The sequence below is a fragment of the Artibeus jamaicensis genome, unplaced genomic scaffold, assembly GCF_021234435.1.
Source record: "Artibeus jamaicensis isolate MK-2021 breed Jamaican fruit bat unplaced genomic scaffold, CSHL_Jam_final scaffold_537, whole genome shotgun sequence".
NCBI classification, from domain to species: Eukaryota; Metazoa; Chordata; class Mammalia; order Chiroptera; family Phyllostomidae; genus Artibeus; species Artibeus jamaicensis.
Window position 1 is genome coordinate 44532344 of NW_026522047.1, and position 14730 is coordinate 44547073.

At 44.9% G+C, this 14730-nt stretch overlaps 1 protein-coding gene across 4 annotated transcripts in view; it reads right to left on the reverse strand.

Annotated features, from left to right (window-relative positions):
- COL5A3 (collagen type V alpha 3 chain) overlaps window positions 1-14730 on the reverse strand; it is a 46475-nt gene that overhangs the window by 13333 nt on the left and 18412 nt on the right. For all 4 annotated transcript variants that reach the window (XM_053658532.1, XM_053658533.1, XM_037127321.2 and 1 more), the window contains 9 exons: window positions 2531-2584; window positions 1633-1677; window positions 1359-1412; window positions 1193-1237; window positions 835-888; window positions 681-734; window positions 534-587; window positions 289-396; window positions 29-118 (listed from right to left, as the gene is read on the reverse strand). In XM_053658532.1, the coding sequence (XP_053514507.1) occupies window positions 29-118; window positions 289-396; window positions 534-587; window positions 681-734; window positions 835-888; window positions 1193-1237; window positions 1359-1412; window positions 1633-1677; window positions 2531-2584 (558 nt within the window). The remainder of the gene's footprint in view (window positions 1-28; window positions 119-288; window positions 397-533; window positions 588-680; window positions 735-834; window positions 889-1192; window positions 1238-1358; window positions 1413-1632; window positions 1678-2530; window positions 2585-14730) is intronic.

Here is a 14730-nt window from a genome sequence, read left to right on the forward strand (position 1 = left end):
GACACAAAAGGGCCCAGAGGATACTCACAGGGTCCCCTGGGGCTCCTTTGGGGCCAGGGAAGCCCACAGGTCCAGGTGGCCCTTCCTTCCCAAGGGCTCCCATTGGCCCCAGGTCCCCCTACAGGAGCGCAGAGGAGGAAGGTCAGGCTCCGGGGAAGGGTTGTCTCCCCCAAACCTAAGTCTGAGCCCCTCCCCTGTGGGGCTAATGCTGAGCCTTCAGGTGGCCTGGGGCCACTGAGGAGCCCATGGGGCCACTCTGCCAAGATTCCCCACAGGACAGGGTCTCACCTTGGCCCCCTCTCTGCCCTCCAGTCCTGGAAGACCTTGTTCACCAGGAGGTCCAGGTGGGCCTGGGGGCCCCCGCTCACCTAGAGGTCCTGCTTCTCCTGTCTTTCCCTGGAGAGAAAGATGACCCCATTAGGCCCATCTTGAACAGAAGTGGTCTGGGGTGGAGGGTCTATCTGAGATCCATTTGCCCCCAAATATCCCCCAACTGGGACAAAACTGGGGGCGCTCGTTGACTCTGCTCTGACCTGAGGACCCACGACACCAGCTGGACCAGGTGGGCCTGTTTGACCTTGAAAGCCCTGAGGAGAAAAATTAAAAGGCGATGTCACATGGGGTGGGGGGAGCGGAGAAATGGAGAGCCTGATGGGGTCAAAGGTCAAAGGGTCACTCACCAAGTCTCCTCTCTGTCCAGGGTGCCCAGGTCGCCCATCTTTCCCCTGGGGGCCCTGAGGGACAAGGTGGGAGAGAGTCAAGGCACCAATAAGGAGCCTCTTCATTCTCCAGCTCCCCTCCCACCCACCGCCCAATCAGGGTGAGCTCACTTACAGGGGGCCCCTTTGGCCCAGGGAATCCAGGGGGCCCTTGTAGCCCTGGAAGGCCCTGAAATGGAACCAGAAGTCATTACTCATCCCTCCTGCCTAGCCCCCCTGAGTCCCACATAACGACAAGAGCTTGCACATATTGATCACCTTCTGCATATTATGCACACAGAAGTCATTTCATTCACCACTGAGGCCCAGAGAAGTTAAGTGATGGGCTCAATGTCACAGAGCAGATAAGTGGCCAAGGTAGGATTTTAACTCATGGCTCTGATGTCAGAGGTTGTACTGTTTCCACTCCCTACTTCCTGGATTTGTCTCCTCCCCAGAAACACACACACACACATACATATACACACACTCACCTTTTCTCCAGGGGTCCCAGGGGCTCCATCCTGGCCTACATCACCCTAGGACAGAGTGAATGAGATTCAGGCTGCAGAGCACGCTCACTGGGAGGGGCTGGTGGGGGCTTGGTGAACCTGGGCAGAGGGCCTGCCTGGGGTGCTTGAGCACCCACCTACCCCATACCTTGGGGCCTGGTTGCCCTGTGGCACCTGGTTGCCCCCTCTCTCCCCGGGAGCCCTGAATAGAAAAGAAACAAGGATTAGAAGTGAGAGGGTGGAGGAGCTCAGGATATGAGATCAAATCCTCTGGGTCCTCTCCCTCCGTGACTCCCCCTCTTATCCCACCAGGGACACTGATATAACCCAAATCCTCTTCCTCGCTCACTCCCCTACTCTCCCCTCGCAGCGGCCCCCACAAGACCCTGTGGAGTGGGAGAAGCTCTCTGTTTTTTTCTTACTTGCGGTCCCCGCTCTCCCTCCAGACCAGGCTGCCCTGCCTTCCCCTGGAAAACAAGTCAGGTGAGGGGGAAGCAGAAGAGACTCATGGTACAAACACATGACACAAAGGCTCCCTGTCACAGATCTAGAAAGACACCTGCCACCATCTGTTCACAAGCCTTTCACTCACACACACACTCAACCACGCAAAGATCACAGACATGTCTGATTGCACCTAGAGGATCCACAAGTACAAGCATGTTTACCTGCATGGACACCTATGTATCACAGCTACACACTAGGCACACATGACTGCATGCCATCATGACAGGCTTAGGCTGACATGTGGAGCTCAGCATGTAGTGTTTCTTGAACACGTGTGTACTTGATGTAGACACATGTATGCATGGATTTATGTGAAAACTCAGTCCTTCTAAACACAGCACATGTATCCACTCATGTGCACTATACAGTGTCCATTTACACAGCAACAATGCAGAGCAAAGAAATGCATGCATACATACACAGCCACCCAGTATACACAGGAATGCACGTGTGTGTTGTATCCTTTCATACATGTGTGCATGCCCCTCACATGCATTTGTGTCACAGTCACACAATGCATGCACAGACTCATGCTCTGTTCACTCAGTCACAGGTCCTCAAGCTGCAGCACCCAGACCCCAGCTAATCCACACTGAGAGGCACATGAGACACACACTCACATGCACACACAGACACCTGTGCCATAATGCCAGGTGGGGTCACCTGTGTGTGCCCTGCATTGCACATGGAAAGAAGCATGCATATAAGTGTCTCCAACATAGACGCAGTTACCCGGGGCCCACCCACCATCACGCACAGCCACGGTGTTGACCCCAGGTGTGCCCTTCCCTCCCCCTGCCCATCACAACTCACCCGCTTTCCTTTCTCCCCTAATGGTCCCAGGGGACCAGGAAGGCCAGTAGATCCCTGAGTAGAGAGAATTAGAGAGAAAAGATCAGGTGAGGAGTATGGGTGGTGAGCAACATTGGGGTGAGCACCCCATTCAACCACCCATTTTTTAGGCTATTTTGGGCCACTGACTCCAGAAGCTTCTTTGGTCCCTCCAGCCCCAGCCTCCTCCAGAGCAGTCCTCCACCCTCCTCTCCCCTTACTTTCCCTGCTTGCTCACTCCACTGCAGTCACACTGGCTTGCTCAGTGCTGCTCAGAGGACACCAATACTTTCCTGCCCCAAGGCCTTTGCACTGGCTGCTCCCTTTGCCTAAGATGCTCTTCTCTCAGGTACCCACAGAGCCAGCTACTCCTCACCATTTACATATCACTCAGACATCTGGCTTGCTGCCAGCTTCCTGACCACCACATCCTCTGAGTCACTCTCTCTCGATCACACTGTCCCATTTTATTTTCCCTTATTCCCTTGCTTATTTATTCAACATCTGTTTTCCCCACTAGGGCACAGTGCTCTGGTCTTATTCCCCACCACCTGGCATGCAGTGTGTGTTTCCTCAATGCTCATTAACTAACCCACTGTCCCTCCTGTTCTGCCCCTTGGAGGCTCCCGCCTCCCCACAGGCTCTGATATTCCCTCCCACACCTCACTGTGTTTTGAATCCCAGATCCACCACTCTGTGACCCTGGAAAAATGGCTTAGCCCTTCTAAGAATCAGTCTCCTTGTTTGTAGCCAATAGTATCTCCCTCATAAGGTTTTGGTGAGGCTTAAATAGGATAAAGTATAGAAGGAGTTTTACACAGTGCATGGCACATAGTAAGTATTCAAGAAATGCTAGCTGTCACTATTATTTCTGGTTATCACTATCCACTATGTACTGAATAGTTCCTCATCAAAATTCACATGCTGAAGCTCTAATCTCCAGTATTAAACCCCGGTGTGATGGTACTTGGGTTTTTTGTTTGTCTGTTTGTTTGTTGTTTTTATTCTTGCCTGAGAATATGTTTATTGATTTGAGAGAGGTGGGATGGGGGGCAGAGAAAGAGAGATGTGAGAAATATCAACTGGTTGCCTCCCATACCTGCCCTGATGGGGAATGGAACCCATGACCTAAGTATGTGCCCTGACCAGGAATTGAACCCACAAAATTTAATGTACGTTCCAACCAACTAAGTGTACATTACTGGCCAAGGCAGTGTGATGGTATTTGGAGGTGAGTTCTTTGGAAGGTGGGTAATTATGAAACAGGATGTAGCCAGAGCCCCTCCCACCCCCCACTCAAAGAGACATTTGTAACAGGGTCCAGAACTCGGGGTATCCAGGAAATATTAAAAGTATATAGATGTTCTAACACCCACAAGCCTGAACTGGTGATGGAACACAGGGAGCAGGACCATTGAGAGTTATTTTGCATATCAATAGTTTTGCAAATAACAGCAAAAGTGGTTATTTAACATATCTATAATGGCTGGTTAGTTTCATGGATATGTTAAGTAGCTGTGGCCATGCTTTTGAGCCAGGGAGATGGGAGTGATTTCGACCCAGGTTGTAACTGGGAGGCAGCTCCCCTTGGTTGCAGCACCTGTGTGAGAACTTGGAGTTGGTTTGCTCCATGCCATGGGGCCACACCTGCCTGGACTTACTATGGCAGCCCAGAAAAGCTGGAAAAAAAAATACCAGAATGCTGGCAGGTATAGCCAATTGTAGGAGGAGTCAGAAAAGGGGCTGCAGAGGAAGATTGGCGCTGGGATTTAAACCCAGGCTTGGCAGCCATGACAAGCAGAACCACACAGCTTTAGGAGAGAGGAACCATGCGGCTTTGGCAGGGGAGAACCACGTAGCTTTGGGTCTCCCTTTGCCATGCAGCTTAGGAAGCCAGAAAGCAAGACATAGCAGTGATGCAGAGCTCTCTCAGTGGTTTGGAAGAATGCAGGAGAGATGCTGCAGGAGGGAAAGGGGTGAAAGGACTCTTGCTGGTGGGCCATGAGAAGGTGCCATGCGGGTCTGGATTAAGAACTAGCGATCGCAGCAACACAGCTGATGGTGCTGGGAACCATGGGAGGCCTGCCAGCTGAGCACGGGGAAGGACCAGGGGCTACCTAAGCCACAGACTTCTATTTTTTTCCTGAGATACAGTACCCATAACTGGGCAAAGGGGGGAAGGAAGGACTGTGTATGTTTGTGGGTGTTTTAAGGGACTTTGGCATTTTAACAAAGACATTAAGTCATTACTCTAAGTCTGTATAACTTTTGAATAAATAGTTCCTTTCCTTTTCACCAAACTCTGACACTGAGACCCATAATTTCAATTTCCAAGGGTGGTGGGCAGGGCAAACCTAGTACAGAGGGTCCCTGGGAGACAGGGGGGTCCATTTGGTAACAGTATCTTGTCCCCTACCACAGGTCCATTCTGTAACAGTTTGGTCATGTGAGTGGAGCCCTCATGAATGGGATTAGACTGGATCTCTCTATCTGTCTACCCATCTCTTCCCCACCCTCCCCCAAAAGAAGAGTGTCAGGCACAAATGAGGAAGTGCCCTCACAAGAACCCAACCACACTGGCATTCTGACCTCAGAGAGCCACCCTCCAGAACTGTGCAAAATAAATTTCTGTTGTTTAAGCCACTCAGTCTAAGATACTTTTGTTACACAACAGCCTGAGCTAACTAAGACGCTGACCTCACCTTAACAGACACACCACACCTCCTGCAATGCATTGCTCGATGCCCAAGCCACACTCACCAGCCTTGGCTTGGTGTCTTCCCTTCAACATCCATGAAGTTCTCCCACAGACTGAGTTCTATTCTTGGCTATGGTGCCATGAGTTTATTACCAAACCTAATTATGTCAGTTGCCTTTGCTACTGGAGTCCTGTGACTTAGTGAACATTTACGAAAACTGATGAGATGTAGAAAGGAAAAGAAAAATGTCTGTCAAGTCTAAGTTAAGATCCAAGATGGTGGAGGAGTATGTGGAAGCTACACAAACCTCCCCACTGGACCAATCTGGAATTACAACTAAGTTGTAGAGAAATCATCCAGAACAACAAGCTGATCACTAGCTGGAGAGAAGCCTTCTAACCACGGACAGATGGAAGAAACAACCTCACCACAGCAAGACTGGTAGGGAGTGTGGAGGAGGCACGAGAGGGCTGGCTGGGCTCCAACAGGCAGCAGCTGAAGTTCCAGAAGGATATTTCATGGCCAGGGGTTCCTCTGAAAAGTGCGGGGTCTAAACCCCAAGGTGAATTTCCCAGCCTACGGCACCAGATCCAGAAAGAACTCAGATAACGTCCAGCTGTGAAGAGCAGCAGGGTTTCTGTCTGCCAAGGAGAGACGGCTGGAGATGCAGACAGCCTCTTAAAGGGCCAATGCAACAAGATTTAATTTGCAGCCACATACCCTGGGCTCCGGCAGAGGGAGGGCAGATTGGACCAGAGACATTTGAGGACAGTCTGGGGCAGATGGCTCTGGGGACAGGACTGAAAGCACAGCCACCAGGATCCCTGTGCTGGGTCACCCCCCGCACTGCAGGGGCCACCTTTCTCAGGCAGAGCACTCCCCTCCAAGTGGCACCCACCTGAGGAGAAGCAACAGCTATGCCCACAGGAATTACTCTGCCCTGCCCTGTGGTGCTTAAACCTGGATGCTGAGCACAGCTTGATTAGATTAACAGCTGATCTGTTTAATGGCTGATTTGTTTAACATTTAAGGCAGAAAATACAAAGAAGCAGCCAAAATGGGAAGACAAAGAAACAGACCACAAATGAAAGAACAAGGGAATTCTCCAGAAGAATAGATTAAATGAAGGCAAGCAATTATCACAGAGTAATGATTATAAGAATATTCAACAGCATGAAAAAAGACATAGAAAATTTTTAAAAAGGACTAGTCAGAAATAAAGAATGCAATATCTGAGATAAATAATACACTGCCAGGAATAAACAGTAGGTTAGATGAAGCAGTAGACAGAATCAGTGTTTTGGAAGACAAGGTAGGAAAAAACACCCACATAGAGCAGCAAAAAGAAAATAGAATTTTTAAAAATAAAGAGAGCTTGAGAAACATTTTGGACAACATGAAACATAACAACATCCACATCATGGGAATACCAGAAGGAGAAGAGAGTGAGCAAGGGATCCAGAACCTATTTGAAGAAATTATGTTGGAAAACTTCCTTAATCTGCTGAAGGAAAAAGTCACATGAGTCCAGGAAGCTCAGAGAGTCCCAAACAAATTGGATCCACAGAGGCCTACACTGGGACACATCATAATTAAAATGTCAAGGCTTAAAGACAGGGAGAGAATCCTAAAAGCCACAGGAGAAAAGCAGTTAGTTACATACAAAGAAACACCAATTAGAATGTCATCTGATTACTCAACAGAAATACTTCAAGCCGAAGTGAGTGGCATGAAATATTCAAGGTGATGAAAAGCAAGGATGTATATCCAAGGCTACTTTACCCAGAGAGGCTATCATTTAAACTTGAAGGAGAAAGAAATAAGGAGCTTCCCAGACAAGAAAAAGCTGAATGAGTCTGTTAACACCAAAACAGTACTGCAACAAATGTTGAAGGGCTGGCTTTAAGATTAAGATAAAGAAGAAAAAGAGAGGAAAACAGTCTAACAATAAAACGGCACTACACATATATCTATCAATCAATGCCTTAAATGTAAATGGCTTAAAAGCTCCAAGCAAAAGACATAGGGTGGCTGAATGAATAAGAAAAAAAGACCCATATATATGCTGCCTCCAAGAGCCCATCTCAGATCAGAAGATACATGCAACTTCCAACCAAGATGGAGGCGTAGGTAGACATACTGTGCCTCCTTGAACAACCAAAATAAGGACAACAACAATTCAGAAACAAAGTAACAACCAAAACTGAACTACATGGAAGTCTGACAACCAAGGAGTTAAAATAGACACATTCATCCAGACCAGTAAGTGGGTGGAGTCCGGCGGACAAGTGGAGAGGGGTTGCAGCACAGGAAGTGGTGACACAGGGCACGCAAGGCACTCCAGGAGCGCAAGGTGGCACTGGGCAGACCATGGGCACCCAGGCAGTGGCTGGCAGACCCCGGGCAAGGGGTGGCAACAGGCAGACCCAGTGAGGTGGCGACTGAGAAGCAGGGCACCATGTGCAAGGTGGCTGGCTGACTGGGCAGTGGCCCCACGTTGCCGTGCAGATAACTGGGGAGCAAGACAGATCGCACAACCCAGGGTCCTAGCACCAGGAAATAAAGCCTCAAAACATCTACTGAAAACACTTGTGGGGGTTGAGGCCCAGAGAGAGACTCCCACCCTCACAGGAAAGTTCATTGGAGAAACCGACAGGGTCCTAGAATGCACACAAGCCCACCCACATGGGAATCAGCACCAGAAGGGCCCAGTTTGCTTGGGGGAAGCAGCGCAAGGGACTGAGGTACAACAGAGAGCGGAACAAGCACCATTTTTTCCCTCTCAAACCCTGCCCCCATATATAACATTACAACCCAGCGACTTGGGTTGCCCTGCCCTGGTGAACACCTAAGGCTCTGCCCTTCATACATAACAGGCGCTAACAGATGAAAACATTATGGCTTAAGCAGAAAAACATCTCAAAGCCCCAGAGCCAATACTTCTAAGTGCCCAAGAGATAGCCAACCTATCAGATGCACAGTTCAAAACACTGGTGATCAGGATGCTCACAGAACTGGTTGATTTTAGTCACAAATTAGAGGAACAAATAAAGGCTACACTAAGTGAAACGATGAGAAATGCACAGGAAACTAATAGTGATGGAAAGGAAACTGGGACTCAAATCAATGGAGTGGACCAGAAGGAAGGAAGAAACATTCAACCAGAACAAAATGAAGAAACAAGAATTCAAAATAATAAGGAGAGGCTTAAGAACCTCCAGGACATCTTTAAACGCTCCAACATCCAAATTATAGGGGTACCAGAAGGGGAAGGGGAAGAGCAACAAGTGGAAAACTTATTTGAACAAATAATAAAGGAGAACTTCCCCAATCTGGCAAAGGAAATAGAATTCCAGGAAGTCCAGGAAGCTCAGAGAGTCCCAAAGAAGGTGGACCCAAAGAAGAACACACCAAGGCACATCATAATTGCATTAGCCAAGATTAAAATAAAGGAGAGAATCCTAGAAGCAGCAAGACATAAGGAGACAGTAACCTACAAAGGAGTCCCCATCAGACTGTCAGCGGATTTCTCAAAAGAGACCTTACAGGCAACAAGGGGCTGGAAAGAAGTATTCCAACTCATGAAATCCAAAGACCTACAACCAAGATTGCTCTATCCGGCAAAGCTTTCATTTAGAATGGAAGGACAGATAAAGTGCTTCTCAGATAAGGTCAAGTTGATGGAGTTCATCATTACCAAGCCCGTATTATATGAAATGTTAAAGGGACTTATCTAAGGAAAATAAGATAAAAAACATGTATACTAAAATGACAGAAAACTCACAATTACTAACAACCACACCTAAAATAAAAACAAACTAAGGAAACAACTAGAACAGGAACAGAACCACAGAAATGGAGATCACATGGAGGGCTAGCAACAGGGGAGTGGGAGGAGGAGAGGGGGGAAGGTACAGAGAATAAGTAGCATAGATGTCAAGCAGAAAATAGACAGGGGGAGAGCAAGAATAGTATAGGAAATGTAAAAGCTAAAGAACTTATGACACATGGACATGAACTAAAGGGGAGGAATGTAGGAGGGAGAGGGTGTGCAGGGTGGAGGGGAATGAAGGGGGAGAAATGGAACAACTGTAATAATATAATCAATAAAATATATTTTTTAAAAAAGAAGATACATGCAGACTAAAGGGTTGGAAGAAGATATTTTATGCAAGTGGAAAAGAAAAAAGAGCTGGGGTAGCAGTACTTGTATCTCATAAAATAGACTTTAAAACCAAAGCTATAGTAAAGACAAAAAGGCCATTACATAGTGATAAAGAGAACAATCCAACAAGAGGCTATAATATTTACACATCCAATGTAGGAGCAGCTAAGTATGTAAAGCAAATCATGATGAACATAAAAGGAGAGAATGACAGAAATAAAGCCATAATTAAGGATTTTAACACTCCATTGACTTCAATGGGTAGATCTTCCGGGCAGAAAATCAACAAGGAGACAGCAGCCTTAAACAACACACTAGATCAAATGGATTTAATTGCTATCTTCAGAGCATTTCACCCCAAAGCCACAGAATATTCATACTTTTCAAATGCACATGGAATGTTTTCAAGGATAGAACATGTGTTGGGACACAAAGCAAGTCTCAATAAATTTAAGAAGATTGAAATCATATCAAGCATATTCTCAGACCACAAGGCTATAAAACTAGAAATAAATCACAAGAAATACACTGAAAAACATGCAAAGACATGGAAGATAAAGCTAAATAATGTTATCAAACAATGAATGGGTCAACAACAAGATCAAGAAAGAAATCAAAAGATACCTTGAATCAAGTAAAAATTAGGACACAACAAAACAAAATCTGTGGGACACTGGCAAAGCAATCCTAAGAGGGAAATTCATAGCATTACAGGCCCTTCACACACACGCAAAAGCTCAAATAAACAATCTAACTTCACATTTATAGAAACTTGAAAAAAAATGACAAACAAAGCCCAAAGTGAACAAAAGGAAGGAAATAATAAAGATCAGAGCAGAAACAAATTAAATAGAGTCTTAAAAATGATACAAAAGATCAATGAATCCAAGAGCTGGTTCTTTGAAAAGATAAACAAAATTGACATACTTTTTACTAGACTCATCCAGAAAAAAAGAGAGAGGGCACAAACAAAATCAGAAATGAAAGAGGAGAAATAACAACTGACACCAAAGAAATAAAAGGATTGTAAGAAAATATTATGAACAATTATATGCCACAAACTGGACAACCTGGTGGAAACGGATAAATTCCTAGAAACATACGATCTCCCAAAAATAAATCAGAGAATCTGAAGAGACAGATTACACCTAATGAAATTGAAGCGGTGACCAAAAAATTCCCAACAAATGCCCTGGCCAGTGTGGATCAGTGTAATGAGCACCGGACTGTGAGCCAAAGAGTCATCTAATCTGTTCCCAGTCAGGGCACATGCCCAGCTTACAGGCCTGGTCTCCAGTAGGGGGCACTCAAGTGGCAACCACACATTGCTGTTTCTCTCTTCTCTCTCTTTCTCCCTTCCTTCCCTTCTCTAGAAATAAATAAATAAAATCTTAAAAAAAAAAAACACCTCCCAACAAACAAATGTCCTGGGCCAGATGGCTTTTTACCAGGAGAATTTTACCAAACATTCCGAGAAGAATTAACAATTCTCCTCAAACTATTTCATAAAATTCAAGATGAGGGAAGGCTTCCAAACTCATTTTATGAGGCCAGCATTATCCTAATTCCAAAACCAGAAAAAGACATTACAAAGAAAGAAAATTATAAGCCAATATCTCTGATGAGCATAGACACTAAAATCCTCAACAAAATATTAGCAAACCAAACACAGCAATACAACAAAAAGATGATACCCCACGATCAAGGGGGATTTATTTCAGGAAGACAAGTTTGGTGCAACACTCACAAATCAACAAATGTTATTCGCCACATAAACAAAATAAATTATAAAAAACAGATGACAAAGCTTTTGATAAAATCCAGCACCCATTTGTGATAAAAACTCTCAGCAAAGTGGGAATAGAGGGAACATACCTAAACATAACAAAGACCATATATGACAAACCCACTGCCAACATCATACTCAACAGGCAAAAACTACAAATGTGCCTCCGAGATCAGGAACAAGACAGGGATGTCCACCTCACTTATTCAACATAGCACTGGAAGTCCTAGCCACAGCAATCAAACAAGAAGAAGAAATAAAAGACACTGAATTTGAAAAGAAAGAAGTGAAACTGTCTTTATTTGCGGATGACATGATGCTGTACATAGAGGACCCCAAAGATTCCACCCAGAAACTACTAGAACCGATAAATGAATTCAGCAAAATAGCAGGATACACAATTAATATCCAGAAATGAGTTGCATTTTTATATGCCAATAATGAACTAACAGAAAGGGAAATTACAAACACAATCCCATTCACAATTGCTTCAAAAAGAATAAAATACCTAGGAATAAACATAACCAAGGATATAAAATACTTGTACTTGGAAAATTATAAGACACTGAAGAAAGAAATTGAAGAAAATACAAATAAGTAGAAGAACATACATGTTCATGGATAGGAAGAATTAACATCATTAAAATGTCCATACTACCCAAAGGAATCTATAGATTCAATGCAATTACTATCAAGATTCCAATGTAATATTTCATAGAACTAGAATGAATATTTCAGAAATTCATATGAAACCACAAAAGGCCCTGCATAGTGACAGTGATCCTGAGAAAGAACAAAGTTGGAGGAATAACACTACCTAATGTCAAACTGTACTACAAGGCCATAGTAATAAAACAGCCTGGTACTGGCATAGAAACAGACACATGGACTTCCGGCCAGGATGGAGCCATAGGTGGAGACACTGTGCCTCCTCGCACAACCAAATTTAAGGACAACAAAGACTTAAAACAAAAACACAACCAGAATAGAAAGAAAACTGAACTGTACCGAAGTCCGACAACACCGAACCATTCATCCAGACCGGTAAGAGGGGAGGAGTTGGCAGCCAGCAGAGAGGGGTCCCAGCAGGAAGAGGTGGTGGTTGGCAGAACCAGGTGCAGGGAGGAAACGAGCAAACCCAGTGAGACGCTCAAGGCAGCTGGATGACCGCGGACACACATTCGCGTGCAGATAAACCAGGCAAAAAACGAGCAGTGAGACAGACCACACAACCCAGGGCCCCAGCGATGGGAAATAAGCCTAAAAGCACTGACTGAAAAAAACTTCAGGGGTTGAGGTGCCAGGAGAGGCTCCCAGCCTCACAGGAGAGTTCGTTGGAGAGACCCACAGGGTCCTAGAACATACACAAGCCCACCCACCTGGGAACCAGCACCAGAAGGGCCCAATTGGCTTGTGGGAAGCGTCAGAGGGGACCAAAATCCAAGAAAGCATGGAACGAGCATCATTGCTCCTTCTCTGACCCTGCCCCCACATAGAGTGTCACAACCCAGCAACTGGGTCACCCCGCCCGGGCGAACACCTAAATTTCCACCCCTCATACATAACAGGCACTAACAGACCAAAATGGCTCAATCAGAAGAACAAATCAAAGCCCCAGAGCCAATACTTCTAAGTGCCCAAGAGATAGCCAACCTATCAGATGCACAGTTCAAAACACTGGTGATCAGGATGCTCACAGAACTGGTTGATTTTAGTCACAAATTAAGTGAAAAAATGAAGGCTACACTGAGTGAAGTGAAGGAAAATGCACAGGGATTCAATAGTGATGGAAAGGAAACTGGGACTCAAATCAATGGAGTGGACCAGAAGAAAGAAAGAGAAAGAGAGAGGGAGAGAGAAAGAGAGAGAGAAAAAGAGAGAGAGGGGGAAGGAAGGAAGAGGAAGGAAGGAAGGAAGGAAGGAAGGAAGGAAGGAAGGAAGGAAGGAGAAAGAAACAGAAAAGAATGAAGAAACAAGAATTCAAAAAAATGAGGAGAGGCTTAGGAACCTTCAGGACATCTTTAAATGTTCCAACATCTGAATTATAGGGGTACCAGAAGGGGAAGGGGAAGAGCAACAAGTGGAAAACTTATTTGAACAAATAATAAAGAACTTCCCCAATCTGGCAAAGGAAATAGACTTCCAGGAAGTCCAGGAAGCTCAGACAGTCCCAAAGAAGGTAGACCCAAAGAAGGACACACCAAGGCACATCATAATTACATTAGCCAAGATTAAAATGAAGGAGAGAATCCTAGAAGCAGCAAGAGATAAAGGGACAGTCACCTACAAAGGAGTTCCCATCAGACCATTAGCTGATTTCTCAAAAGAGACCTTCCAGGCAAGAAGGGGCTGGAAAGAAGTATTCCAAGTCATGAAAGGCAAGGACCTACATCCAAGATTGCTCTATCCAGCAAAGCTTTCATTTAGAATGGAAGGACAGATAAAGTGCTTCTCAGATAAGGTCAAATTCATGGAGTTCATCATCACCAAGCCCTTACTACATGAAATGTTAAAGGGATTTATCTAAGAAAAAGAAGATTAAAAAATGAACAGTGAATGAACAGCAAACTCACAGTTATTAACAACCACACCTAAAACAAAAGCAAACTAAGCAGACACCTAAAACAGGAGTGGAGCCACAGAAATGGAGATCACCTGGAGGGTTAGCAACAGGAGAGTGGGAGGAAGAGAAGGGGGGAGAAGGTACAAAGAATAAGCAGCATAGACGGTGGGGAGAAAGTAGGGGGAGGGCAGGAGTAGTGTGGGAAATGTAGAAGCTAAAGAACTTACGACACATGGACATGAACTAAAGGAGGGGGAATAGTGGGGGTGGGGTGTACAGGGTGGAGGGAAATGAAGGCGGGGGAATGGGACAACTACAATGGCATAATCAATAAAATATATTTTTTAAAAAACAGACACATGGATCAATGGAACAGAATGGAGAATCCAGAAATAAACCCATACCTTTATAGTCAATTAATATTTGACAGATGAAGCAAGCACATACAATGTGCTAAAGATAGTTTATTTAATAAATGGTGTTGTGAATATTGGACAGATATATGCAGAAAAATTCAAGTAGACCACCTACTTACACCACACACGAGTAAATTCAAAATAGATCAAAGACCTAAATGTTAGACCCGACACCATAAAAATCCTAGAAGAAAACATAAACAACAAAATCTCAGATATTGCTAACAGAAATTTTTTTATCTCCCCAAGCAAGGGCAACAAAAGAAACAATAAACAATAGAACTACGTCAAACTAAAAAGATTTTGCAAAGCAAAGGAAAACATCAACAAAATAAAAGACAACCCACAGAATGGAAGAACATATTCGCTGATACATCTGATAAGGGGTTAATATCCAAAATTTACAAAGTACTTACAAAAGTCAACACCAAAACAAATGAATTAACCCATTAAAAAATGGTCAAAGGACCTGAATAGACACTTCTCCAAAGAGGACATACAGATGCCCAATAAACCCGAAAAGATGCTTAACATCACTAATCATCAGAGAAAT